We start from the raw sequence: 24,018 nt of genomic DNA, 5'->3' as shown, positions 1-24,018 counted from the left end.
GCCTGGCGTTGTCGTGCCAACGGCGACGCGGGTAAGCTCTTTCGCGGTTTGTACGGCAGCAACAGGTCGGGCGAACGGGGCGACTGCTTGATTCTAAGGGACGTGACAGAGCGAGGAGCTGGCTCGGGGGTGGCAGGTCGTCGTTGCTGGATTGACGGTCGAGGTCCCGTAACGCGGCGAGCACTAGTATCGGGCCTTGGGGTGTCCTGCACTTCTTGGAGCTCGTCTTCAGAGTCTGGTGCAAATGCCGTCAGGTCTTCAGCGCGCTGGTACGAGCGGTTGAGGAAAGCTCTCTGGTTGTGGCGAACAGGCGGACGAGGATCACGCTGTGGCGTTGGCGGAGGGAGAGCGTCGGTGACGGGCTCCTCCCCAGTAGCCGCAGGCTCTGGCGCGGCGGTCACCGGTTCAACATCATCTGTAGCTGGCTCCGGTTCGACATCATCTGTAGCTGGTTCCGGTTCGGTAGCCGTAGGCTCGGCGTCGGCCAAGATGTCGTTGAACTCGACTTCCTCAGTGTTCTGGGGATTCGCAGCACCCACCTCCACGGGGGCGTCGGGGACGAGGGAAGCGTCACGAAGCTCATTGGCAGTGGTTGGGGCGTCGCCATTCACTTTGGTAACGACATGCACTCTCCCCTTCCCGCGTGCCTTCGGTGTCGGCGGGGCAGAGGACAGAGCGGACGGAGGAGAGGACGGCGGTGCCGGTGTCAGCGTTGAGGCCACCGACGACGCCCGCTGCACGCGAAGCAGCGAGCCATTGGAGAGTGGCTGGGATGGTTGCGACGAGCTGCCATTCGGTTGGCTCTGGCTGTCGCTCGGGGCATCGGCGCCCTTGGGACGCGGAGTTTCGTCTCGGTCTGAACGGGCGGCTTTGTCCTCGCCGTCTGCGCCATCATCGATAGACTTTTGCGAGTTGAGCAGAGAGTGGGGCAATAGGCTGTCCTCATCGCCGTCCTGAAGCTGATCTTCAGGGCCGGCATCGTCGACGGCCTCGGCGACTGGGGCGGCTTGCACCTCATCCTCCGGATGAGATTCAGGTTGCACTTCAGTTTCATGCCCTTGAAGCAAGCTCGGAGAAGGAAGCAAGTCGTCGTCATCGTCGTCGTCGTCGTCTTCGAAAGGCAAAAGCGGGTCCTCCTCCACGCCGTCATCCTGCGAGTCGGGCAATTTGCCACCCGACGACGCAACGTTTGGCTCGCCGTCCAACTCGGCGACGACATCCGCGAAGAGATCAAAGTCGATACCAACGTCGTCAAAGGGCTCGTCGTCGGAGCTGTAGGACTCGGAGGAATCCTCATCCGATGCGGGCTCATCTTGGCTCGCATCCTTGGCCTCGCTTGACGACACGCTCTCGTCGTCCGCCAAGATGTCGAGGCGAATGAATGACCTCATTTTGTCGCGAAAGTCGTTGTACACAGCCGCGTCGGCAAGTACTATTGTCTCAGATGCAAGCTGCGGTCGTCAGCGCGACCCTAGCCCATTTGACCCTCACCTCCTCTCGGCGCTCTTCCGCTGCCGCTTGCCATCGCTGCCTTGCGTCGTAATCCACCGGTAAGTGGCCAAACTCTTGCAATGCGTCTGCGGAGAACAATTGCTGGAGGAGATCCTCTGGCGGGGAGGCGAGCGCTGTATTGGGCGCAGTAAATGGGTCTATTGTTGGCAGGCGATACGTGAGGACAATCTGCGGAGTGTCAGCTATTATCGTGATAACAATGACCCACAAGAGTCGCCAAGTCCAGCCACAATGACAACGCTGCATCGACACTCGTGTCACCCATGGCCAGCCAGAACTTCTTCCATGCGTCGATCAGGACACCGTTGCGCCTCCGAATCTTGTCTTCGGGGCTCAACAGGGCGATTGCCTTCGCCTTGCCCTTGCCCTTATCTCCTTGCGCCTCTTCAGCATCGGCAAGGCTGGCAGCGAGATCGGGGTACGTTATTGTCCACACGAAGGTTGCCAAGTTGGTGAGCCAGATCGCCCGGTCCATGTCTCCGCGTGCGACTGTTGTCCTTGTGAATGGATCGAGCGACTTCATGAGCTCGTCGACATCGGTGTATGCCGGCGGTTCTGTTGAGTAGATGTACTGCTGCAATACTCCTTTCGCGTCAGTCGTGCATGCACGGACAGCTCACCTCGCAAGCCTTCAAACGATCTCTGACCATCATCTCTCAATCCGTCGAGGTCAGAGTCGTCATTGACAGAGCTCGTCTTCAGGAGTCTTGCCAGACAGTCGCCTGCGACGTTGGAGAGCATGTCCACTCTGCTGCCCAAGGGCATTTCCTGTAACTGACCGCCGTGGAGGGAATGTCGCACGCGGTGTCTGGCTGGTGTAGAGAGCTGCGTTGCAGCAGGTGGTGCTGAGCGCGTAGGGCCGCGCCGAGGGCTGGGCTTCAGCTGACCCTCCAACTCGTCTTCTGGAATGGCTTCCTGTGGAGCGTTGCGCCCCCGACGCGTCTTGCGAGCGACATGCTGAGTTTCGGTGTCCGACTGGACCGATGATGCCCGTGACGCGGACCGAAGTGACCTGCGCAGTTGTGTTGGTTGCCCCGTTTCGCTCTGTGTCTGCCTTGATGGCCCGGCAGAGGCCGAACCTCTTGCCGAAGACATTTGGGACGAGAGCCGGACTGGAGGGGGTGACGCGCGCGGTTGTAATGGGTGTGGGTGAGTGGTGGGTGATTTTGTTGTTGTTGTCGCTGCTCTACGCGCGCCGTGCAGGGCGATGAGGTCAACGCGACTTGAGGGAAGGCGGGGAAGGTTGATAGAATTGATGCCGCAAAGAGTTCAAGTGACGTGTGAGGGAAGGCCAAGATTGTTTCACGGACAGTGATGGGATATCCGTGTCGACGACCCTGTGTCTCGTGCAATGGTCTTGGGTGGTCCATGTTCCGAGGCATGGACACTAGCCTGGTACGGCGTGCCTGGGCGAGGAAGGCAGAGGGCCGCGGTGCGAGGGAAGGACACGGGGCGGACAGGAAATCGGGCTTGGCTCCTGACTTTGCGCTTTGATCGCGCCAGACAGGCCAGCCAGGCCAGCCAGGCGCGCTCCAGTGGTGGATGCCTTTGAGTGGTGCCACGTCGCGCGCCGCGCGCGCCGCCGATTAGCCTGGGAGCGTGTCGCGTTCCGCGGCCTCCGGACGCACCCAGCCAGCCAGCCAGCATGCAGAGGAGACGACGACCACCACCACTACCAGCCAGCTGCCAGCGGTCATTTCATGAAACCCCCCAGGTCCACATTCACTCTTCCCATCCCTTCATTCGTGTAAAATCATTCATTTTATATAAAAATGTCGACGGTGGAGGACATCAAGGCTACCCCGGCAGCGCCCGCTGCTGCTCCTGCCGCCGCTGCCCCCGCGGCGGCTGCTCCTGCTGCTGCCAACGGCAAGAAGGCCGACTTTGTCGACGCGGCCGAGAAGCCTGCCTACCGCGTGTAAGTTATCAGCGGGCAACAGTAGAGTTGCGTATCACGGACGACGACGCTCACGCCCTTTGCCCAACAGCACAAACTACCCCGCGATCGCCAACGCTCCTCTCCCCGCTGAGGGCTCTGGCGCGTTCAGCAACTACCACCTTGCTGCCATCGTCCTCATTGTCCCGTGGATTGTCCAGCGCTTCATCCCCTACTTCAAGGGCTGGACTACCTACTGGGTTCTCGTCGTCCTTCTCTTCCTTCCCCTCACCATTGCCTACTGGGTCGCCACTTCTCGCTATGGCCGCCGCATCGACGAGAAGGTCCCCCTCCCCAACAAGCCCCTCAGCACCTACTACACCATCACCGACGCCGACTTCAAGGAGAAGTGGGAGGGCAAGAAGATCCCCATGCAGATCTTCCACGACGCCTACTTTGACGGCAAGCTCGACTTCAACGGCGACGTCCTCGACGTGATGGAGTACCGCCACGACTGGTCGCGCTTCGAGCTCACCGCCGACAACTTCCGCTACGTCCTCTTCAACCTCGTTCCCGACGTCATTATCCACTCGCAGGACCAGGACCGCAACCAGATCCGTGACAACTACGACCGCGGAGACGACTTCTACTCGTTCTTCCTTGGCCCCCGCATGATCTACACCTCGGGTGTTATCCGTGACATTAACCGCAAGGAGACCCTCGAGGAGCTCCAGGACAACAAGCTCAACATGGTTTGCGAGAAGCTTGACCTCAAGCCCGGAGACAAGATGCTCGACATTGGCTGTGGCTGGGGCACTCTGCTCGCTCACGCTGCCAAGAACTACGGTGCTGATGTCACTGGTGGTGAGTAGTTGGGTGTGGGGGTGTGGTGGCATGTGGGAGCTTGGGCCTCGCTGACGGACCTTCCCAGTCACCCTTGCCCAGACTGGTGCTGCCTTTGCCAACGCCCGCCTCCGCGAGAACGGCATCCCCGAGTCGCAGGCCCGCGCTCTCTGCATGGACTACCGCGAGATCCCCCACCCCAAGGGCTACTTCAACAAGATTTCGTGCCTGGAGATGGCCGAGCACGTCGGTATCAAGCGCTACGGTACCTTCCTCCGTGAGATCTACGACCTCCTTGCCGACGACGGAACCCTCGTCTTCCAGGTCGCTGGTCTCCGCAAGTGCTGGCAGTTCGAGGACCTCATCTGGGGTATCTACATGAACAAGTACGTCTTCCCCGGTGCCGACGCCTCCCTCAACCTCGGCTGGGTCATCAACGCCCTCGAGGGTGCCGGCTTCGAGGTCAAGTCGGTCGACGTCCTCGGTGTCCACTACTCTGCCACCATCCACCGCTGGTACGAGAACTGGGTTGCCAACAAGGAGAAGGTTGTCGCTGCCTACGGCATCCGCTGGTACCGCATCTGGGCCTACTTCCTCGCCTACTCGGTCATGTAAGTGGAAACGAGACAGTGTGCATCGCTTGGACCGTAACTAACCTGCCCAGTGTCGCTCGCCAGGGCTCGTCTTCCGTCTTCCAGATCACCCTCCACAAGAACCTCAACGCGTACCACCGTGTCGAGGGTATCCCCACCCACGCCGCGACCCAGGCTCCTGTCGCGCGCAAGATTTCGCCCGTCGTCTCGCACAAGGCCCTCTGGCCCGAGATCTACGGCTCCAGCGCCTAAGCTGGCCCCCTTTTGTGTTCACACACTGCGTGTCTGAACCACCACAACATCAACGACTACGACCAACATAGATAGCTGCTCACCGCTATATCCACTCTCACCTACCCATTCCCACGAAGACCAAAGGACGGACACAGGTCCGGGCCTGTGCGTCGGACAGTAAAATGTTATGCAAGACTCGTTCTGGGCGGTCGGAATAGCGGGCTGGGAGGCGGTGGGAGGCTTGTGGAGGCGGCACGAGCGGTGCGAACAAGGTCGCGTGGGATTAGTTGTCGCTATGTGCTGCACTGTGTGCAAAGGCGGCGGTGGCGGTTGGCAGAGAACTGCTGATGGGTGTCGGTCCGAGTGCCGACTCACGTTGGGTGGTGGCAGTCGCATTGACCACAAGTCAAGGTTTGTGGCAGGCAGTGTTCGCGCCTGGCGTCGTCGCGGGGCTCAGCCGCGATCTGACAATAGAAGCATGCCGTCGTGCCGGGCGTGCGTGTAGGTGTGCATGTGCGTGTGCGACGTGTGCAAACCTGCGCGTCCTTTGGGCGCACACGAGGGAGGCAGGCGGGTGGGTGGGCAGGTAGGCGGGCAGGCAGGCAACAACCGACCCACCAGTCGGCCAAAGGACGGTGCTGCGCGGGAATGGAAGAACAGCGAGAGCGCATCGCGCTCGAGTCGTGTGTACAAAGGACATGATTGGGAGGATATTCCCGAGCCGATGCCATTGTCGGACCCGCGGGCGTCGAGCAGCAACGATACAACTCCGTCACGCACGCACGCGGCTCGACTAAGGTCAGTCATTGTGCCGCGCGTTGGGGGCATTGTTCGGCGCCGATGGCGCGCGGCGACATGAGCAGCGTGTCGCCACTCGCTCGCTCGTGTCATGACCTGCCTTGCGCGCGCATACTTAAGCTGGGCGCCTGCGCCTCGTCTGCATCTGCGCACATGCATCGTCGTCCTTGTCGTCTGTCGTCTGTGACGATCCCACGCCGCCGTCTTTTGCTCTCCTCCCTGCGCCCTCTCGCACAATACATAGGCCAGCGGTGGGAAATCCTTCCTCCCCCCTCACTGCCTTCTTCTCTTGTCGTCGCCCAGCGCCACGCCGTGCCGCTTCGATGCCCCACCCCCTACCGACGCCAGTAGATAAGCGCCAGCACCGGCGGCGGCGACTTCGCCAGCTCTCCCAGTTCTTCCTCTCCGTGTCCTCCTTGTCCAGCCTGCTCCGGCGTCGACGGCTCAGCAAGACGACCATCGCCCCTCCTCCCCCCGTCGCCAACAGCGGCGACGAGCCTCCTCCGTCCCCTGCAACGCGGCTCGCCCTTGCCTGGCTCGACCTGGCCGTCCCCGCCTCCCCGTCCGACCTCACAATGTGGGGATACAGCAACAACCCCCTCGCGGCGCAGATCCACGTCGAGTTCAGCACAGGCGTCGTCGACCTCATCGGGAGCGCACAGACTGGGTGAGTGCTCTCTGTCGCCAGCCATACTGACGACGACCAGCACGTCCTACTCGCTCCCGGGTACCGTGTTCCTCGTCTTCCCCGCCCTCGCGCCGTTCGAGCGCTTCCGTGTCGTGCGAGACCTCAGCGTCACACTCGAGGCTAAGAGCGAGTACTTTGACGACCATGGTGCGTACGTGCGTGGGCGCCCTTTCGTGGGGGCGCGTGGGACGTTGCCGATCTCTAATGTTGCTAATTACCCAAAGGGCGGTACACGCCGATGCGCCTGCACACCGCGAGCTTTGCGCTGCTAGCGTCGGCGCTCCAGGTCCCGCCATCGGATGGCAGCACGCGCAGCCTGACACTCGCGGTGCCGTTCGACCTCAGAGTGCCGGGGTGGGTGCCGAGCTCGTACGCGGGCGTGTTCGCGCAGACGGCGTTCGGCGTCGTCGCAGCAGCGAAGATGGCGTGGGCGCGCCCCCGTCTCCTGCGCGAAGCAGACACCCACACCTCCACATCGGCGTACGCGCCCTTCCTCGTCCGCCGCCACCGCATGCCCACAGCCATCAGCCCCGAGTCCGCCATCCGCCTCCGCGCGCACCATGTGCGCCGGGACGGCCCGCTAGACGCCACGTTCCACGTGCCCGAGTGGGTCGACATGCACGGCGGCGACCGCAGCCTGCGCGTGTCGGTCCTCCTCCGCGTCCCGGAGGACAGCGAGGCCGACGAGGTGCTCGTCACCGAGATTGGCATGGAGGTGGAGGAGACGGACCGGTATTGGTGAGTCGGGGACTTACTGCCACACTGACACCATTAGCTCAACGCGTCTGCCGTCATACGGGCTTTCCTTCCCCATTCCGCTCGAGCAGCCTACGCGTTTTGGCCGCCAACACCCCCTGCTTGTACGCTCGCCGCGAGCCGACGCCCCACAGCTGGGCGACACGGACCTGCCCATCCGCGCCGTGGTGAAGCGTGCGTGCCTGCTCTCCGACGAGGGGCTGCAGCGCAACTTTTGTTTCGCCGCCTCGGGCCTGCGCATCGGACGCAAGTGGCGCAAGGTGAACGTCATCTTACCTCTCCCCGATGCAAGCAGCACCGCCGCCCCTCAGGCAGACTACGACGGGCCGTTCGTGCGCCGCGCGCACCTCCTCAAGACGACCCTCAAGTACCGCCTGCCTGGCGGTGACATCCTCGTGAGTCGTGTGCCACTTTCGCGGCCAACACTGACCCACCCACCAGCCTATCACCTTTGCCACCCCAATTCGCTTCGGCACCGCACCGCACACGATGCCCATGGAGTCGGCCGCCCCACCCGCCTACATCCAGGTGTTTGAGGAGAACGGCGAGCCCCGCGACTGCGACCCCCTCCCGCTCTACCTGCCCCCTCCGCCGCCGGGCCCGGTGCCGGCGTATGCCAGCCCGCCGAGCAGGTGGCGCGAGCTCGAACCACCCCCGCCGACGACGCTGGCTGGCCCAGCGTTCGAGGCTTCGGTCGCATCCCCGACCCCCTTGCCCGCCGATCTCCCGTCTCCGAACCACACCGACGAGTCGATGGCCTCCGAGCCTCGCACTTCTGTTGACGACGCCCGCGGGCCGGCCTTCAAGATGTCCATAGCCCACCTCCTCGCACCTACGCCCGCCAGCAGCTCTCGCGTCGAATTTGAATAATATTTCCGCCACTAGCCGGCCGCCTGGCCACTGTAGCACCCCCGCGAGCACTGTAACATTGCACCACGATCCGAGACAACACGACGGCGACGACGCGCAACGCAACGCAACGCAACGCAGACGCCACGCAACCTAATGCCACAGACACGTACCTATACAGATGATTGTAGCATCTCTGTCGGTTGACATGCCATACTATGCTTTATGAACGAATGTATATACGTGTAGTATGCTTTACAGTTTGTTAGACATAGCGAGAGCGCGTCGTGTTGCTGTACCCCAGGGACTCAATCTCCATCATGGCGCTGCGCAGATCCGGGTGGAAGTGGTGCGGCCCAAGGAGATCGGTAATGCCGACGAGACGGAACTTGTCGAGCTGGTGCTGTCTCAGGTGCGCAAAGTAAATGCCGACACCGCGCTCATGGTACGACTGGACGAGCTCGCCAATGATCTGTAACGCACTGAAGGTCGTCAGCTCATGGTGTTATAGATCACCCACCTCGCATCAATGTCGTCAACATCGCCCATGTGCAGAATCACAGCCTTGGCCTCGCTGCGGCGCGGAGCCTCGGATGGGTGGATCTTCTTGGGGCCGTACAGCTCGAGGCGGCGGAGACGCTCCTTGAGCTGGCCAGTGTTGGCAAAGGACAGGGGTTCGCGAATGCGAACAACAAGCTGAGGGGCGTTAGCAAAAGCAGTCGCCATTGACCACTCACCACTCCAGGTATCTCCTCACGCGCCTCGTCGTCATCATCAATGGGCACCCAGTCGTCCGAGTCGGGTCTGCGGCCGATGATTTTGATGCGGGGCTGCGTCGATCGCTGGATCACAAGCAGGAGCGAGAAGCAGACGCTGGCAACGACACCGACCTCAATGGAGAAGAGGAGGGTGAGGAGGAACGTGCCGGTCATCTGGAGGAAGTCGGTCCAAGCCTTCATCTTCCAGAAGAAGATGATGTCGTGCGGCGCTTCGTCGAGAAGCGAGTAGACGACGAGAGTGATGACCGACGCGAGCACAGCCTGAGGTCAGCGCCTTGCGTTACAACCCACTCACCCTTGGCAGGAACCACAGGTAAGGCAAGAGGAAGAGGGCAGCGAGGATCAGGAGGATAGCCGTGATCATGCTGGCCATCTGGGTGCGGGCGCCAATCTGGCCGTTGAGGCGGGAGCCTGCGGGCGTCAGAACGTGCGACAGAATCAACACTCACGGGTCAGAGATCCGAAGATGGGCACAGTACCGGTGAGCGTGATGCACGACGCGACGAGGTTCGCAGAGCCTGGCGATTAGCTGCGGTCGGATGGACGCCAACTCACCCAGGGCCACGAGCTCGCGGTTAGGGCTCACGGGGTAGCCGTACTTGGTCGAGTTCTCCTTGGCGGCGACCATCGAGTCGACGACACCGACGACAGCCATGACGAAGGCGGTCGAGAACTGGCAGGTCAGCAGACTTCGCAGACCGGTAACCAACCGTCTCGTTGACATATTTCAGCGAGCGAGGGTAGAGGGGCAGGCCGAAGGGGAACTCCTTGCCGCCCTTGAGCTTGCCAAGGATGTCGACACCGAGGAGGTCCCAGCGGAAGACCTGGGTAAGCACTGTGACGTGAGCTAAGCACCACTTGAAGGCGTGGGGGTAGCTTACCCGTCACCGTAACCACACAGATCAGAATCTCGGGAATGTAGCGCAGCCAAGCACCACCTGGGCGCTTGACAAGACGACGCTTAATGATGCGGCTGCCGAGAAGGAAAGAAATGCAGCAAACTGACAGGATCGTGGTGGGAATGTTGGCTTGGCGAATGTGCTTGAGAATGAACACGAGCTTGGAGAGCGGCAAGGTCGGCGGGTCGTCGTGGGCACGGAGGACCGGCGCGAGGCCAAGCAATGGCACGAGCTGCTCGATCATGATGATCTGCACAGGTTAGTGCCGGTAGCCACGGTGCCACTTACACAACCAATGGCGGTGAGGAAACCGCGGAGCAGAGCCCGCGAAAGCACGACATCCAGGAAGCCGAGTCGGAGAAGACCGAGAATGGTAGTCATGGCGCCTGCCATAAACGTCGTGATGACCGAAATGGCAATGGCCTCAAGGTCTGCATTCTCGGGCGTCGAGTGTGGGTCACTATGCACGAGCTCGTTGATGGTGTTACCCATGAGCAGTGAGAGAGACGCTTCGGGTCCCATGGACATTTGCCTGTGGGCGGGTTTAGTGACCGAAACACGGATTGTTGACGACGGGAGAGTTCCGAGATTTCGGTTGGTCGGTTGGCAGGCGGCCAGGCCCTCCGCCACGTCTTGGCATCTCGAATCGCGGTAAACTCACCTGCAAGTGCCAAGGGCTCCGTACACGAGCGCTGGGATGGCCGATGCCCATAGACCGGCCACGGGCGGGAGGTGTGCCAGACCGTTGGCATAGGACATGGCCTGTGGGTGTCAGTTGTGGTGGTGTCGTTGAAGCGCACCTGCGGAATGAGGAGACACGCGACCTGGAACCAGTGTCAGTCGAGGCCCAAATTCGGAGAAGCCGACTCACGGACACGCCAGCAGACACATCACCGGCAAACCTGAAGTTAGCTCAGTGGCGAGGTCGAGACGTACAATGCCCAGCTGTATTCTGGTAGCCACGCCGTGACCTTGGTCGTCAGCGCGACGCGTGAAGTGACAGTACTCACAGGGACGTAGTACTTGGAGCGCTGGCGGATCTTCTTCGCTACGGCCTTGGTGGTGCCCAGGCGACCGCGGCCAGACCCCGGATCTACGGTCAGCTGCATCACGACCTCGCACACACTGTTCGGGTCGTCAGGAGCGCCGTCGTGGTGGTGGTGCCCGCCGACCTGGAGGTGCGTATCGTCGGTATCTGGGTCGTCGTGGTCGCCGAGGCCGACAACGCTGTGCTGGTGGTGCGCACCGCCGAAGCCGTCGCCCTGGGACTCGCCGTAGGTGATGAGGCGCGTGCGCTCATTGGGGACGGGTGTCGCGGTCATGGCGGCGCGCGAGGTTGGAGCGTCAGGAGCCGGGGTCGAGGAGCCTGTGCCTGCGATGGTGCGAAAGATGAAGCTCGACTCTGTGGGCGTTCCAAGGCCCGATGACAGAGTGGGTGTCAATGGCCGCGAGCTATTTGGCTCGGTTGACATTGTTGCTAGACTTTGGAGGTGCGCGATATAGCCCACGTTGTTGGTTGGCTGGCTCGGTCTCGAACGTGACGGCGAGGTATGAAAGGTAAGGGGAATGACGCAGAGGGAGGAAAGGGACTCCTGGCTATTATATTTGGAAGCAGCGTGGATTAGATTATCCGGTGCACACAGAGACCAATAGACTGGGCCTTATTCCGCGTGCCTGTTGGGAGTGTAACTGGTCATACACTGATCAGCGGCAACAATTCCGTCGAAGGGGTGTTAGGACCGGGGTTAGGAACTGCATTACGAATTTCAATTTGGACTGTGCGACTCGAGTTCGATCCGCGGTGTCGTCTGACACCAACACCTTCTCCTCCAGGGCTTCTTGGTTTAGTGGCAGAATTGCCGCTTCGGGTTGAACAGATCCCCCGCAAGTGCGGTAGACCCGGGTTCGATTCCCGGAGAAGCCCAGTTCTTTTGCAGTTGTGCATGCTTTTGATGAGGATGGGCGACGCGTGGGGGTGTGTGGCAATGGGGAGATGGGTGGGCAGATTGTCTGACACGACGGAGGCCTTGGTGCCACTTGTATTTGGCTCTTAGTGGAGTATTCCTCGAGTGCCACCTGCAGTGGCTGCAATCCATTCTCATACTCCTCCTCTATTGTCGTCGAGCGACGAACACCGCGCAAGGAGGGATCGAGCACATGCATATTCGCGTCGAATACGGCCTGCCCCCTAATTTCTGTCAGGCCACCAATTGCACCAGTATGTATTATAGTCTGGTCCTTGCACAGCTCTTGCCGTCGTAGGCACACCACAACTACGACGCGCCAAGCAAAGAGAGTGGACCCCGACTGGAGGCAGGAACCGGTAATGTTCAGGCATACACGCACATTTCGTCTGCCTGGAACGAGGTAACGGTGACAGTGTGTGCTGCTCGACCGTTCTGCCCAGGTCTCGTGAGGCCGCCGGGTGGGGGAGCTACGTACACGTACAGTGCCACTGTGTGCCACCTCGAGTGGCACCTTCGCCGTCTACCACATGAGCGCCGACACGCACTGTGGATATGCGCGGTCTCGACCGGCCCCACCCCACAGAGAAGCCCGTCCTGACTGACGAACACTGCCGACACCTGCTCTGGCCAGCCACGTTCCTCGTGCAGGCTTGCAGGGGACACCGGTTTGTAACCGAGGGTGGCGGTTCACACCAAAAGTGCCTCCTGGCGGACAAGCAGCCTGGGCGACATCGCCATCTCCGACGAGCTGCGCTCAAGCATCTGTTCATTCACTTCTGATACAACGACGACCACGACGACTACTACATCCTGTCGCACCACCACCCGTTGTTGCGGTAGTTGCACACCTTGTTCCTGCGCGGCGTCAGCTTGGGCTACATACACATCCCGTCGACACAAAACATACTTTGGGCACGAGTAGCCAGCTGGCAGTGTCAGCATGATCCTATCTTCAGCCCTACTGAGACTCACAGTTGTTCCCGCAGCACTTCATGTTGAACGGGATTGTGGTCGCACCGCACGGTGTTCTGTAGGGCGGGTTGTAACCGCGCTCGGCGATAGAACCGTCGTATGCCTGGGCAGGAACGCTGGCGTCTGAGTCGGTAGGCGCGGCGGACACTGCAGAGGCGGCGACGGCGACGAGGGTAATGAGGATGTTGGTGAAGAGCATGGTGAGGGTTTGCGGTGAGTTGGGGTGAGGTATTACGGCGGCGCCGGAGACGTGGTTAAGTACGGTACTTGCTCCTCCGCCACGCCATGTGAATAATCAACTGACGCGCACCCAAGACGACAACCACCCCGGTCAGCACGGTACTGAACGTCGCACCATGGTCAGCTGGACACTATGGGGCCCAGAATCCCCAAGCAAACACCAGGGATATGCCGTGTACGACGAGAAGTGCGACAGGAGCACAGACGAAGCCACGTCAGTCAACCAGCCAAGTGAAACAAGGACACAGCGATGTGCATAGCAACGTAATGCAGCTACAGTAGCAAGCTACCTGACACTCGCACCCCATCACACCGCCTCGAGTATGAGTGCCACACCACACACGCACGACGCGGGCGGCGTAAGCTTGTCGCCAGGATGCATGCTGCAATCGGGCGTTAATGGCAATAGGCGTTTCATCCGCCCGCGCAGCACCTCCCCCACGCCACACTCGCCGCCATCATTGGTTGCCAGGGACGGACTGATGATGGAGTGGAGTGGGTGGTCGTACTCAACTCGCACGTCACGGAGAAGGAGGCTGCAAGCTCCCCTGCCAAGAAGACGGGGTACGCGCACTTCGCCACGAAACGAGGCGACGGGCCAGGCCTGATCCGCCTCGCGAACGATCCGCAGTCGTCGGCCTCGGGGTGTGTATACGTCACGTCAAACACCACACACGCAGAGAGCGGAAGGGGAGGGGGAGCCCCTTGGAATTATTATCTCCCTTCGTGCTCCCTGCCCCCCCTGCGCGATACTGTTTGAAACGTCCCCGCGGTCGGATGAAGCGACCTGTACCCGTGGTCGTCATCGCTTCGCCGTTCGATGGGGACTCGTGCAGTCCGCTTCACCCTAGCTCGGCCGTGCCGCCCTCTGTTGACCAACATCGTGTCGGGACGTGTGCCTTATCGCCGGGGAGCCGTGCACTGAATCGGGATGGCCGACAAACGCGCAGAGCTCAGTCAGTGCTACCCAGACCCCAGGTGCGTGTCAGTGTCAGTCAATGCCGTCACCCTCGCTGCTTCACACCACACGCGACCCCGACCAATGTACACAATGCATCGATGCCAACATGTGACGTGCAATGACCTCTATCGTGAGTGATGCTGGCGCCTAGGCGTTTGGCCGGACATCGTCCGCAGCGTCTTGCCATGACCCCGAGCTCGTGTTGCTCTCGCCGGCGATCAGCTCGGCCGGCGTGGAAGTGCCCTCGGGACTTGAGGGCTCGCGAGGCGGCTGCTCCTCGTCGTCGCGGTAGGCTGGGGGCTCGTGGGCGTCGTGGCTGCCGCTGCCCGAGCCCCCGGCGTGGGGGGTACCGTCCTCGTCATCCTCGAGGAACGAGTCATGGTACCGCAGAGCCGTGCTCTCGTCTGCACCCGCCTCGCTCTCATCGTCGCTGGGGCCGTCGCCAAACGCATCGTAAAGCTCCTTGCTCTCGGGGCTGGTGCCCTTCTTGCGCAGACCGATGCTCCGTGCGCCGCGCTCCAGCAGACCCATGGGCACTTCGTCGTCGGCGACGGGAGCGTACGCACCGCGCGCGCCGGCCGCACCCGAAGCCAGACCGAGGGCGTCACGGCGCTTCTTCTGGCGGTAGAGGAAGAAGGCGCCACCGCCGAGGGCAGCGATGAGAACGACCAGGAAGGCACCAGCAAGCCAGGCGCTGTGCTTCTTCAAGCTGTCGATGCCGTCAAAGATGCCCTCATCGGCACTGACGGCGTTGTCGTGATCGTGCTCCTCGTCGTCGACGGCGCCGGTGGGTTTGGTGTTCTCACCAACGGCAGTGTCGGGGAGACCCTCGACGGGAACGGGGTGCTCGGTGGGCTTGGGCTTACGGGTGTAGGTGGTGGGCTGGGTGCCAACCTCCTCCTCGTCTGCCTCACCCTCCCTCACGGGCTCCCAAGGACGGGCGTGCTCGGGGACAAGGGCGTCACCCCATAGCTGGAGAGACCACTTCTTGAAGTGTCCGTATGCTCCAACGTTGCCCTGGTCCTTGACGTAGATGGTCCATGTGCCAACTGGGTCCTCTTCCCTTGACGCTGTCAGCACTGACTGAACGTCCAACCCAAGAGTACACCTACCAGTGCTTGAGCGACATGAACTTCCATCCGTTGTAGCCGGTGGTCGCCTCGTCGTACTTGCGGGGCAGGGAGAGAACGCTGATAGTGCCTGAGGGCGCACGGAGAGAAACCTCAACGTCACCGCGACGCGAATGACTAATCCAAACACGGACAGTGACGTGCTCAAGCTTGTCAAAGTTGGCGTCGTCCAGCATCTTGCGAGTAATCTCAAAAGTGCTGGTCACCGGGTCGGCGGACAAGAACGAACCCTTGGCAGGAGGAGCGGGGGCCGGAGCGGCACCTCCCTGTCGCCGGAGAGGGTCACCAGTTGGTGCCTGGAACTGAGGAACGGGAGGAGGTGCGCTGATGTTGACGCCAGGAGGGGGGCCGGTGTTGGGCAAGTCAATGATGGGCGAGTCGAACCATTCCTGAGGCTTGACCAGCGGCCAGGTCTTCGCAAGCTCGACAAAGTTGCCAGCATTCAGCTGCCCGTAGCCGACTGCATCGAGTCAGCACACAACCACAATCTCCCACAAACACAACACTTACACTTGTTGCTGTAGTTGCGACCAGCCTTGTTCATCACCCATTCGGGGTCGGCAGGGTTGATAAACTTGGCCGTGCGGATGGCAATGTGCTGAATGTCACGCCAGGTGAGCTCGGGACGGGCCTCGAGAGCAAGGGCAAACACGCCAGCGGCGAGCGGGGCGGCAGCCGACGTTCCTCCGTGCGAGTGGGCACACTTGTCCTTGCCCTTGTCGTCCTTTCCGCGGTCCGTGGTGTGGATGTACTCGCCAGACCCAGAAGACGGGGTGACAACAAGCATGGCCGTGCACTTTTCAGAGTAGTAGGGGTGGCGACCAGTGTAGTCGAGAGACCCAATAGTAGTAGTGAAGATGGAGTTGGTGTAGCCGTCAAAGTTGCACTGGTCGTCCATGCCGCCGCCATTTCCGGCCGCAAAGACAAAGATGTTGCCCTTGCCTCCACGGCCCTTGTTGACGCCGTTGACCATGGCCTTGAGGATCAAGCGGGACGGCGCCTCCATGCTCTTGCCGTCGTCGGGAGGACCCCAAGAGCACGAGTAGATGTCATTCTCCTGGTACCCAAAGTTGAGGGCTGCGGCCTCGTCGGCGTCCGTGATCGGGCCAGACAAGATACGGATACCGGCAACCTTGGAGTTGTAGGCAACACCAACACCGCAGACATCGTTGTTGGCGCCCGCCGCAACCTCACCAGCGCAGCGGGTGCCGTGCTGGTCGTCCCACAACACGGGAATGGGGTCGTCGTCGTGGTCGTTGAAGTCGTGCGAGCCCTCGGCAAAGTAATTGTCCTTCAGGTCGGCATGCTCGTGATCCAATCCGTCGTCGACCATGGCGACGCGAACACCCTTGCCCGTAACACCCGATCCCCAGGCCTTGGTGACATTAAGCTCCCATCGCGAGTCTTTGGTGTTGGCGAGATGCCACTGCATGGGTAGCAATGGGTCCTTGAAGCCCAGGTCGTTCTGGATATACAGCAGCTCGGTGTCGTCGCGCAGCTCGGGATCCACGTCGATCACAGCACGAGCACGCGACCGTTGGCTCCTGTGCTCGACGGGCGGAGGGACTCGCTTAGCACGCTGGTGCGGCTCTTGGGGTGCGAGATCCCGGATCTCTGGCAAGCCACCAAGGGAGCGACGAGCGCGCTGCTCCCTCCGAAGGTGCTGGTAGCGCGCGACGACGGGGTCGGCTGGCATGCCACCAACTGCGCTCCGTGCCGAGATGACAGCGCCTTCCCTGCGGACGAGGTAGTGGCCTGCGAGCTCGCCGATCTGTTCGACGACCTCAACGCCGAGCGCTTTCGCTGCGGCCTGCACCGAGGCCGCGTCGGCCGTCTCGGGGAGCTCGAGCGCGTAGTAGGCGTGCGTGTCGTACGAGCGCGGTACCGGCCTCCTTGGTGCTGCGGCCACGTTGGCAGCCGCTGGCGTTGCCAAGGCGCCGAGGGCCAGCGGCAAAAGAACCGCTGTTGACAGGAACATGGTGGTGGTGGGGGGAAGTGGGAAAGGGGGAAACAACCCGGCCGAAGATCGCTAAGTGCGTGTCTTGTGATGTCGAGCTATGAGTATCAAGTACAGGATGCTAGAGACGTGGACATGGAGAAGTAGAGATGGTCTAAGTTTGAAGCAGTCAGTCCTACCTGTAGGTTGTGAAGGAGCGGGGAGGACACGTCCTTGAATTCGGCTGGGCGGGATCTAATATGCCGATATGCCCAGGGCGGCGATGGGCGAAGGGCGGGCTGGGCAAATGCTGGGCGCTGCTGCATTATAAGGTATGCTTTGGGAAGAGGGGGCTTGGAGACGACAACGACAACGCGGGGCATGTAGATACACACCAGCCACTGACAGTTCACAAGTGCAAGACTGACTACTTAGTTGTGACAGACGCTGCTGTACTGATAACTTTGTTAGGCGGCGCATCTCATCTCGTCCCTCCTCACACAAGAGGCGTATCATCCCTCGACGCGTGATTGATAACCCTGAATGCGGGGGAGTGGCGTCCCATCCACCGGGGATGAGTTCGTGTGGTTGACTGGCTCTTGACACGTCACGACGCGTATGTGGTCAGCGGCACTTGGCAGTTGTAACATGGCTGCCATGCATGTCATGGCAAGGTGTGAAGTGCATTAACCTCTCCTTGTAAAGCACGTTTATACCATGAGAAGCTGCCCAATGCAACTGCGAAAATCATTAATCACACGACGCACAATCCTCACCATAGGCACCGGTGTCAGTGCCACACGGCCCATTCTCCGAAATGCCGTCCCTTCAACGAAGTCGCCACCTAGCTGATCAAGATGTTGAAGTGCCATCATATCCACATTGCCATCGCTGTGTAACAACCACAACAAGGCTCATTCATCATGGCCGCTCTTGCTCGGTAAGTTGACATCAGGCGAACAGTGCGTAAGGAGTGTTACTGACCCCGCAGTGCCCTCCCAGTCCCGATCCACACCGTCGTGGAGGAGGTCGACGAAGGCCCGATCCTCCCGGCTGTCCCCCAGGTCGTCATTCCTGCCTATGGCAAGCGCAAGGGATGGAAGCCGAAGGCGCAGGCCGACTTTGGCGGCGGTGGAGCGTACCCCGAGGTGAGTTGCGGCGTGTTGTTGTTGCGACCTGGACGCCTAACTGACACCAACCGCAGTGCCATGTCGCCCAGTACCCTCTCGACATGGGCCGCAAGAAGGCCGCGCCTGGCACAACCGTCGCGCTGCAAGTCGACGCGGACGGCAAGGTGCGCTACGACGCTATTGCCCAGCAGGGTCGTGCGCCTGGCTCCAAGGTCCAGTCGAGCTTCAAGGGTAAGTTGTTACTTCAATGTTGTTCTAGAACAATGACTGACGTCTACCAGACCTTGTTCCCCTGGCCAACCGCACCGACGTCACGGACGAGGACCGTGAGATGGTGCGCCCTGACGGCGCGGCTGTCAACGACACGACCGAGAGGACGAGGCAGGCGCTGGAGCGCATCACCCACGGCAAGATCAAGGCTGCACAGCCAAAGCATGTGCCAAAGGGCAACAATGACGCCTCGTACATTCGCTACACGCCAGCAAACCAAGGCGCCGACGAGAGCAAGCAGAGGATCATCAAGTTGACCGAGGTGCAGGAGGACCCCCTGGAGCCCGCCCGCTTCAAGCACAAGAAGATTCCCCGCGGCCCGGCTGAGCCTCCTCCCCCAGTCATGCACTCGCCCCCTCGTGCTGCTACGGCTCAGGACCAGAAGGACTGGATGATCCCTCCTTGTATCTCCAACTGGAAGAACAACAAGGGTTACACTATCCCTCTGGACAAGCGTCTCGCCGCCGACGGCCGTGGCCTGCAGGACGTGCACATCAACGACAACTTTGCCAAGTTCTCCGAGGCTCTCTACGTCGCCGACCGCCACGCGCGTGACGAAGTCCGCGCTCGTGCGCAGATGCAGCAGCTCCTGGCCCAGAAGGAGAAGACGCAGAAGGAGGACAACCTGCGTCTGCTCGCCCAGAAGGCTCGCGAGGAGCGTACCGGCGGACCTTCCAACGCCATCGCGTCTGGATCCAGCCGGGCCGCCGCCTCTGTCGGCACTGTTCTGGGCGGCTACGCCAGCTCGGACGACAACGACAGCGAGGACGACGAGTCTGAGTCTGAGGCCGAGAAGGAGGACGACGCGGCGATCGCTGAGCGTGAGGCTGTCCGTGCCGAGAAGCGTCGTGAGCGCGAGAAGGAGATGCGCATGTCCAACATGGGCTCTGAGCAGCGCGCCAAGATGATCGCCAAGGAGCAGAACCGCGACATTTCCGAGAAGATTGCGCTTGGTCTGGCCAAGCCAAGCGCGTCCAAGGAGACGCTGCTCGACTCGCGTCTGTTCAACCGCGAGGCCCTGTCGACTGGATTTGGTGGCGACGACAGCTACAACCTTTACGACAAGCCTCTGTTCCACGGCTCGAGTGCTGCTGCTGCCATCTACCGGCCGCGCGGCAACAATGCTGGCAACGACGACTCTTTTGGTGGTGGTACCGAGGACGGCATCCGAGAGGAGATGTCTAAGGACCGGTTCCAGCTCGGCAACGCGACGCGTGGATTCGAGGGCGCCGACAAGGCCGAGGCGAGCTCTGGACCAGTACAGTTCGAGAAGGACGTTGTCGTGTCGCTCGACGGGGCGTCTGATCCGTTTGGTGTCGAGAAGTTCCTCGACCAGGCCAAGCGTGGCGGCAAGCGCGTGGCAGATCAAGGGTAAGTGATCGTGGTTGTTGTCGAGGGGATTACCGTGCCTCTAAACGCGGTGTGACACGAGCTGACACGTCATGAACAGGGACGAGGCCCGTAAGAGGCATCGGGATGAGTAGGGCAGGCAGTGGCATAGAGAGCATAGTGTTTTGTGTACGTTTCCGACGAGCAGCGGTCCATCAGCCCCGACATGTATTGCGTATCATAAGATTTTTCGTGGAGCTATCCGCCAACCCTATGTTTCTATGCCCACTCGCATGGGGCTAGCGTGCGGTGCGTCGCGCGAGCGTCACTAGGAGTAGGGTTAGAGACACGGTGAGTTATGGTTTGAGTGTGGTGTAACAAGTCTCAGAGCGTCCGTTGTCCGACGGGGACGGACGCATGGCGATAGAGTTTGGTAACGCGGTCTGTCGTGGCCAGAGCGGTCGTCGGGTCGTTAGAGTCTGTCTGTCTGTCAGTCTCCCCACCAGCCAGGTCCGCCGCCGTGGCCTGTTGTTGCCATACCGTACCGTGCCCCTCGTACCTGGATGCCTGTAAGCGATCGCGTGTCATGGAGATGAGAGGTTGGTGTTTTGGTTACAGACGCGTAACCCGGTACCTTGATAAGGGTGAGAGAGGGGAGGGCACGGACGGGGCGGGCAGGCAGGTGGCTCGTAGTCGACGAGAGGAGAGTGGGGTGGGGCGGCGCGGCGCGGCGAGGCGCGGGCGGCTGCGCTACGGCTGTGTGATCGGCGGCGGAGGGAGGAGGCGTTGGCTGGGCGTTGTTTGCGACGAGCGAGGGCGAGGAGTGGGACGACGACGCGGAGCAGTGGGATGCCAAGGACGACGAAGTGGCACCTGGCGCGATCATTGGACGCAGCAGCGGCCGCGCCCACTCCACTGGACCAACTCGTTTGCACGTACTGCAGCAGCCGCCGTCGACGACCCCTCCTGCGACCAGGCACTGCAGATCACTCTTGCCGCTGCTGCCGCCGCCGCTGCCTCGCTGGCTCGTCTTGTGGCCTGCTGGTGCGCTCGACCCCGCCCTGAACCAAAAACTGCCCCACTAACGTCCGGCTGGCGCTCCCGCCATTCCCACACCCCTCCCGTTCGCTGGGCCGTTATCGGCCCGATGCGCGGAGCGGCAGAGTGCAGTGAGCGACACACAACAACGTACTCTGCTATCGTTGCGCTTGCTGGCTTGCGCGCACCTGCAACTGCACCGCCTCATGCAAAAAAATCAAGCGTCACGAGGTGGGCATGGAGAGCGGCCCCTCCCACTCACAGACTTTTGCCTCGCGGAAGCAAGCAGTGAGTAAGGATATGCGCATATCGGCAGAGGAACAGGATCGGCGTATTGGTGACAGCAGCATTGAGTATTGAGCCAGCCCGACCGACTCCACACGTTCCCGCGTCTCAGCATCACTTGACGTGCCATGATGACACATGGAGCGAGGCTAGCAGGCCTCCAGCAGCGTCCAGGAATGGAAGTCGGCACCAAACTTTGACGTAGTTGGAGTGGTTGGTGTGGTTGTGGAAATCCGAATCCAGCTCACAGGACACGAGCTCGTGACCTCGTCGTGGGTGCGTGCACCCCTCCCGATCGGTCTCTTACTTTAACGACCGAGCGTCGTACATCGTCTTATTAACGCCACCACGGACATGTCTCCGCTCCGATGACACGTCGATGAGCGAGCGAGCGAGGGAGCGATTGATCTGCGTTGCGTCGTTCTCTGCAGACGGTGGGCGCCCTGAGCAACAAAAGTGGCCGTGGCACTGCCGCCACGCCACTGGCGTTGGGCGCTGGGCGCTGGGCGTTTTGCATTTGCAGCAGCAGAGCAGGCAGGGTCTGGAACTCGGCACTCAGCTGATGAGTCGCCGAATGTGGGCGCCCCAGAGCTGTGGCAGCCAGCTAGCTCACGACACGCGCTGGGAGGGAGGGAACGACCCAGGCACGCACTCTCGTTGGATTGCGGAGTTACTTTTGTCCTATGGCAGCGTACTTGTGGGGAAGTGGGAACGTGGTGGGGCATGCATGGCGTGGTGGGGGGGTTGGTGGCATTGTGGTGGCGATAGAGGCTGCTGCTTGGGGTGGGTAGGGTGCTGCGCCAAAGCCAGTCGAGTCGGCGCCGCGTTGAAGCATAAGGCCGGTAACACTTGTCTCGGTTCACTAGGGCCCAGGTGTACGGAAGAAGCAGGAATGTGTGCCATGTCTTGTCGCCGCGCGACTCACGGGGCGACACACTACGACGACACACGCTACACGCGCTGCGGGAAGCACATGTCGTCCCGGACCTGTACCCGCGTCAAGCAACGCAAAGCGATGCAGTGGGCGATAGAGTTTGCGACTACACGACACGACACGACGACAGAGACAGAGCGAGCGCGACGACAATAACATGGCGGTGCAGTGCCCATCCGCCCGCCCATGGCAACCCCCGCATCACGGCAGGGGAAGCCAGGGGAAGATGGGGGTGTTGATGGGAACCCAAGCCAAGAGCGCGTCGGGCCAAGGCTACATGAGCTGGTTCTGCTGCTAAACAACATCTAGGGGAAGGGGAGTGCACGGGAGATGATGGTCTGGTCTGGTCTGGTCTGGTCTGCGCGTGAGCTTGCTTGGGGTAGTTGGGTAGTCTTGTCGGCCCAGCCCAGGCCAGGCCATCTACCCAGCCAGGCCCATCCGGGTTCCTGTGTCAAGAGCTAGTGGCAAGGGGGCGAGAGGGGCTCTCGAGGGCAACTGCAACACCAGCACGCGCGGCAATCTCCAAGGCTCACGACCTGCGATCGCGAACGAGGCTCGTCGTCTTGTGGGACACGAATTAGGTACCACTGTTCATGGCCGACTCCGACCTGAGATCGCCACAATTGCTGCAACGACAAGAACGCAGGTCGCATGCGTCGTGACAATCTCGAGAACGAGCGCGAGTTGTTGCAGCAGCCGCAGCCTGCCAGCCTCGCGACTGCATACATCTTGCCCGCCTGCGCACGCACACCCCGAGTCGAGTTTCACTTTTGCATCCAGTAGTTTCCCAACAGAGCCAGTCGCTCTCCCGTACTTTATCCGTATCCGGACCCCGAGTACCAGTAGTTGCACTCGTCGTCGACGCGAACGCAACGCAATTGCCCATGTAATAAATCGCCGGCGGCTCTGGTCGCATGGCTGGCAGGGATGGGGTGGGCTGCGCACCAGCACGCACGCACGCAAGCCACGCACCGTAGGAAATACGGACCAAACTACTACTGGGTCCAGGGACCGAGGATCGTAGTGCGGGCCAGCTGGCAGCGGGCAGGGGTTGCCGTGACCGACCTCTCTCTTGGATGGGGCCGTGACTTGGCTGTTGGTGTACGAGCAGCACGCAGTTACGGTTGTGGCATGGCAAGCAAGTCTGTATTGGTGCGAGCCAGCGGCAGTGGCTGCTGCGGCTGCGGCTGTCCGATATCTTTGGTCATGCTGCAACCGAGGTGGGAGGATGCACACGCGGCTGCACGGCGAGGCAAGCAAGTAAGGCACAGAGCCAGAGCAACCGCACGCGCGCTGGTGTGAAGCAAGCGAGCGAGTGTGGCGGCGGCGGCGCTCGCGGCGGCGTCGGTGTGGGGTCGGGGGCGTCGGATAAGCGTGCGCTACGAGATGGGGGCTGTAGCCAAGGTTTGGGTAGACCAGGCTCACTGACATCTGCGAGGCTGGCTGCCTGCCTCCATGCCGCTGGCTGCCGCTGCTACCTTGCCCCTTGAAACAGGGCGGGTCGCAAAATGGACCAAGGAGCGCAGGATTTTTCTTACTTGCTCCCCACCCATGACAAGCTGCCAGCAGCCAGCAGCCAGCAGCCTTGCGGCCACCCTGACTTGTCATGTGCGTATGCATCTCATCATATCGTCGGTCGAGTGAGCCCACGACGCCCACTCCAATCCTTGCATTTGAGCCTTCCCTGAAGGGAGCGAGCGACGGCGGCTAGGCACAACAGCCCCCAGCTCTCAAGCATACAGCTAGCGTCGAGGCGTGTTTGAGATAGGGAAACGCTTCAACGCAACGACGACAGAGGCGTGGGTGCAAGCAAAAGACGGATGCGGACGGGGTGGGGGTGGGCTGATGGGCCGCGGCTGGGCGACTGGGCGGCCGGGCGGGGCGGGGCGAAGCGGGCTCGGCGCCGCGGCAGCGGCTGCAGGCAGTTGCACCGCAACACCCACCGACGACGACGACGACGACGATGGGCAACTGAGAATCGCCAAAGCAACCAACCCTT

At 61.4% G+C, this 24,018-nt stretch overlaps 7 protein-coding genes and 1 non-coding gene across 8 annotated transcripts; 4 read left to right on the top strand and 4 right to left on the bottom strand.

The window, feature by feature from the left end:
* Positions 1-1,440: 1,440 nt before the first annotated feature.
* Positions 1,441-2,253, bottom strand: LOC62_03G004331 (uncharacterized protein; the record flags this gene model as incomplete). Its single annotated transcript, XM_062770850.1, has 3 exons — positions 1,441-1,680; positions 1,721-2,097; positions 2,133-2,253. 3 exons carry the CDS (start codon positions 2,251-2,253, stop codon positions 1,441-1,443), a joined length of 738 nt encoding a protein of 245 aa, XP_062626834.1.
* Positions 2,254-3,259: 1,006 nt separating this feature from the next.
* Positions 3,260-5,264, top strand: MT2 (Sphingolipid C9-methyltransferase 2). The gene is made up of 4 exons (XM_062770849.1): positions 3,260-3,430; positions 3,501-4,252; positions 4,320-4,842; positions 4,896-5,264. Exons 1-4 carry the CDS (start codon positions 3,285-3,287, stop codon positions 5,074-5,076), a joined length of 1,602 nt encoding a protein of 533 aa, XP_062626833.1. The 5' UTR covers positions 3,260-3,284; the 3' UTR covers positions 5,077-5,264.
* Positions 5,265-6,431: 1,167 nt separating this feature from the next.
* On the top strand, positions 6,432-8,170 carry LOC62_03G004329 (uncharacterized protein; the record flags this gene model as incomplete). Its single annotated transcript, XM_062770848.1, has 6 exons — positions 6,432-6,523; positions 6,564-6,691; positions 6,769-7,282; positions 7,320-7,404; positions 7,435-7,695; positions 7,742-8,170. The coding sequence occupies 6 exons, from the start codon at positions 6,432-6,434 to the stop codon at positions 8,168-8,170; spliced, it is 1,509 nt and encodes a 502-aa protein (XP_062626832.1).
* A 158-nt stretch (positions 8,171-8,328) lies between these two features.
* Positions 8,329-11,388, bottom strand: YPR003C (Putative sulfate transporter). The gene is made up of 15 exons (XM_062770847.1): positions 10,954-11,388; positions 10,838-10,920; positions 10,764-10,798; positions 10,699-10,729; positions 10,628-10,651; positions 10,489-10,589; positions 10,116-10,359; positions 9,810-10,077; positions 9,639-9,763; positions 9,484-9,601; positions 9,378-9,446; positions 9,224-9,339; positions 8,887-9,189; positions 8,670-8,845; positions 8,329-8,631 (listed from the first exon to the last, which is right to left on the bottom strand). The coding sequence occupies exons 1-15, from the start codon at positions 11,297-11,299 to the stop codon at positions 8,415-8,417; spliced, it is 2,256 nt and encodes a 751-aa protein (XP_062626831.1). The 5' UTR covers positions 11,300-11,388; the 3' UTR covers positions 8,329-8,414.
* A 272-nt stretch (positions 11,389-11,660) lies between these two features.
* On the top strand, positions 11,661-11,752 carry LOC62_03G004327. The gene is made up of 2 exons: positions 11,661-11,696; positions 11,717-11,752. It is a non-coding gene; the product is annotated as a tRNA-Pro (tRNA).
* Positions 11,753-12,597: 845 nt separating this feature from the next.
* On the bottom strand, positions 12,598-12,965 carry LOC62_03G004326 (uncharacterized protein; the record flags this gene model as incomplete). Its single annotated transcript, XM_062770846.1, has 3 exons — positions 12,598-12,649; positions 12,702-12,720; positions 12,767-12,965. The coding sequence occupies 3 exons, from the start codon at positions 12,963-12,965 to the stop codon at positions 12,598-12,600; spliced, it is 270 nt and encodes an 89-aa protein (XP_062626830.1).
* Positions 12,966-14,047: 1,082 nt separating this feature from the next.
* On the bottom strand, positions 14,048-17,246 carry KEX2 (Kexin). Its single transcript, XM_062770845.1, has 3 exons — positions 15,608-17,246; positions 15,080-15,557; positions 14,048-15,030 (listed from the first exon to the last, which is right to left on the bottom strand). Exons 1-3 carry the CDS (start codon positions 17,073-17,075, stop codon positions 14,115-14,117), a joined length of 2,862 nt encoding a protein of 953 aa, XP_062626829.1. The 5' UTR covers positions 17,076-17,246; the 3' UTR covers positions 14,048-14,114.
* A 680-nt stretch (positions 17,247-17,926) lies between these two features.
* Positions 17,927-20,001, top strand: PRP45 (Pre-mRNA-processing protein 45). Its single transcript, XM_062770844.1, has 5 exons — positions 17,927-17,973; positions 18,025-18,181; positions 18,238-18,394; positions 18,445-19,804; positions 19,884-20,001. Exons 1-5 carry the CDS (start codon positions 17,957-17,959, stop codon positions 19,915-19,917), a joined length of 1,725 nt encoding a protein of 574 aa, XP_062626828.1. The 5' UTR covers positions 17,927-17,956; the 3' UTR covers positions 19,918-20,001.
* The last annotated feature ends 4,017 nt before the right edge of the window (positions 20,002-24,018 follow it).

The sequence above is a fragment of the Vanrija pseudolonga genome, chromosome 3, assembly GCF_020906515.1.
Source record: "Vanrija pseudolonga chromosome 3, complete sequence".
Taxonomy (NCBI): domain Eukaryota; kingdom Fungi; phylum Basidiomycota; class Tremellomycetes; order Trichosporonales; family Trichosporonaceae; genus Vanrija; species Vanrija pseudolonga.
Note: the sequence above shows the minus strand (reverse complement) of the source record. Positions and strands in the feature narration are given on the sequence as shown.

What these genes read in the sequence shown, in the direction of transcription:
- MT2 (XM_062770849.1), top strand. Translation starts at nt 3,285, where the DNA reads ATGTCGACGGTGGAGGACATCAAGGCTACCCCGGCAGCGCCCGCTGCT. An exon ending in CGGTGCTGATGTCACTGGTG is followed by an intron (nt 4,253 to 4,319) that starts GTGAGTAGTTGG and finishes GGACCTTCCCAG; the next exon opens with TCACCCTTGCCCAGACTGGT. An exon ending in TTCCTCGCCTACTCGGTCAT is followed by an intron (nt 4,843 to 4,895) that starts GTAAGTGGAAAC and finishes TAACCTGCCCAG; the next exon opens with TGTCGCTCGCCAGGGCTCGT.
- PRP45 (XM_062770844.1), top strand. An exon ending in GCGGTGGAGCGTACCCCGAG is followed by an intron (nt 18,182 to 18,237) that starts GTGAGTTGCGGC and finishes CACCAACCGCAG; the next exon opens with TGCCATGTCGCCCAGTACCC. An exon ending in GGTCCAGTCGAGCTTCAAGG is followed by an intron (nt 18,395 to 18,444) that starts GTAAGTTGTTAC and finishes GACGTCTACCAG; the next exon opens with ACCTTGTTCCCCTGGCCAAC.
- KEX2 (XM_062770845.1), bottom strand. Translation starts at nt 17,075, where the DNA reads ATGTTCCTGTCAACAGCGGTTCTTTTGCCGCTGGCCCTCGGCGCCTTG. An exon ending in TCGCAACTACAGCAACAAGT is followed by an intron (nt 15,558 to 15,607) that starts GTAAGTGTTGTG and finishes GACTCGATGCAG; the next exon opens with TCGGCTACGGGCAGCTGAAT. An exon ending in TTCATGTCGCTCAAGCACTG is followed by an intron (nt 15,031 to 15,079) that starts GTAGGTGTACTC and finishes GACAGCGTCAAG; the next exon opens with GGAAGAGGACCCAGTTGGCA.
- YPR003C (XM_062770847.1), bottom strand. Translation starts at nt 11,299, where the DNA reads ATGTCAACCGAGCCAAATAGCTCGCGGCCATTGACACCCACTCTGTCA. An exon ending in CCAGAATACAGCTGGGCATT is followed by an intron (nt 10,730 to 10,763) that starts GTACGTCTCGAC and finishes AGCTAACTTCAG; the next exon opens with GTTTGCCGGTGATGTGTCTG. An exon ending in CGTGTCTCCTCATTCCGCAG is followed by an intron (nt 10,590 to 10,627) that starts GTGCGCTTCAAC and finishes TGACACCCACAG; the next exon opens with GCCATGTCCTATGCCAACGG.